We start from the raw sequence: 1577 nt of genomic DNA, 5'->3' as shown, positions 1-1577 counted from the left end.
ATGGAACCTCACAATAAATCCCAACTCTCAGAATTTCTTCTCCTGGGATTCACAGAGGACCCAGCACTGCAGCCTCTCATCTTTGGGCTCTTCCTCTCCATGTACCTGGTTACTGTCAGTGGGAACCTGCTCATCATCTTGGCCATCCTCTCAGACCCGAAACTCCACACGCCCATGTACTTCTTCCTCACCAACCTATCTTCCTATGATATGTGTCTCACCTCCACCATTGTCCCCAAGATGCTGGTGAACGTCTGGACTGAGAACAAAGCCATCAGCCATGCTGGCTGCATCACACAGTTGTATTTCTTCTTGCTTTTTGTTGAGTTGGAGAACTTTGTCCTGGCTGTCATGGCCTATGATCGCTATGTGGCCATCTGTCACCCCCTGCACTACACGGTCATCATGAACTCCCGGCTCTGTGCACAGCTCATTCTGGTGTCCTGGGTCATTAGTTTTCTTCATGCCCTATTGCAAAGCTTAATGATTTTGCGTCTGTCCTTCTGTCTGCACTTAGAAATCCCTCACTTCTTCTGCGAACTGAATCATGTGGCCCGACTTGCCTGCTCAGACACGTTTCTTAATGATGTCATCATGTATTTTTTTGTTATCTTACTGGGAGGAGGTCCCCTGGCTGGGATCTTGTATTCCTACTCTAAGATTGTCTCCTCTATCCGTAAAATCTCCTCAGCTCAGGGCAAGTATAAAGCCTTTTCCACCTGTGCCTCCCACCTCTCGGTTGTCTCCTTGTTTTATTTTACAGGGCTGGGTGTCTACATTAGTTCTACTGCTACCCAAAACTCACATGCAAGTGCTAGGGCCTCGGTGATGTACACAGTGGTCACCCCCATGCTGAACCCCTTCATCTATACCCTGAGGAATACAGATGTCAAGATGGCCTTGAAAAGACTCTTCGGGCAGAAACTGTGAGATGGTTCATTGATCTGGAGCAAAGAAAGAGCCCATTGTTGTAGCTCTCAATGTCTGCAAGCTTGAAATTTTAACTCCTCATCAAATTACAAACGTAGAATCTTCTTGTGTGTTTTGTTTTCTTATACCTTCTCTTTATTTGGTGTCAACATCTATAAAATTTCAGCAGCACACTTGTGAAGCCATCTGTTCTCTTGAGTAGGTAAAATTTTTCCCTTTGTTACTTTCCAATGTTCCTTAACCTTGGATTAAAAACATCTGCAAGTTCACTTAATGGATCATTCCCTGTGCAGGACAGTATCATTTGAGTGGGTTGTAGTCTCATTCAATTATTCTTGCTAGATTAGCATATTGGGAATTAACTTTTTTATGAATTCATAAATTTTGTTGGAAACATAGATACACAGAAATTCAGAGAAAAAGAGAGAGAAATCTGTCCACTGGTTCACTTTCCAAGTGAGGACAATTAGCCAGAGCTGAAATAACCCAAAGCCAGGAGACTGAAGCCTGGAGCCTCTTCCATGTCTGCCATAAACTTTTAGGGTCCCAAGGATTTTTGGCTGTCATTTCTACTTATATTACCGGAAAAGTAAAGGTTATTTTAAAATATTTGGCAATGACCATTGTTCCTATGGAGGGGTAAAGCT

The 1577-nt window shown here is 43.4% G+C and overlaps 1 protein-coding gene across 1 annotated transcript; it reads left to right on the top strand.

Moving 5' to 3' along the window:
• On the top strand, positions 1 to 930 carry LOC121146650 (olfactory receptor 7A10-like). Its single transcript, XM_040966191.1, has one exon. The coding sequence runs from the start codon at positions 1 to 3 to the stop codon at positions 928 to 930; it is 930 nt and encodes a 309-aa protein (XP_040822125.1).
• The last annotated feature ends 647 nt before the right edge of the window (positions 931 to 1577 follow it).

The sequence above is a fragment of the Ochotona curzoniae genome, unplaced genomic scaffold (assembly GCF_017591425.1).
Source record: "Ochotona curzoniae isolate NIBS_2020 unplaced genomic scaffold, NIBS_Ocur_1.0 contig_1328, whole genome shotgun sequence".
NCBI classification, from domain to species: domain Eukaryota; kingdom Metazoa; phylum Chordata; class Mammalia; order Lagomorpha; family Ochotonidae; genus Ochotona; species Ochotona curzoniae.
Note: the sequence above shows the minus strand (reverse complement) of the source record. Positions and strands in the feature narration are given on the sequence as shown.

Bases quoted from the DNA above. Each gene is read 5' to 3' on its own strand.
- LOC121146650 (XM_040966191.1), top strand. From the start codon at position 1: ATGGAACCTCACAATAAATCCCAACTCTCAGAATTTCTTCTCCTGGGA.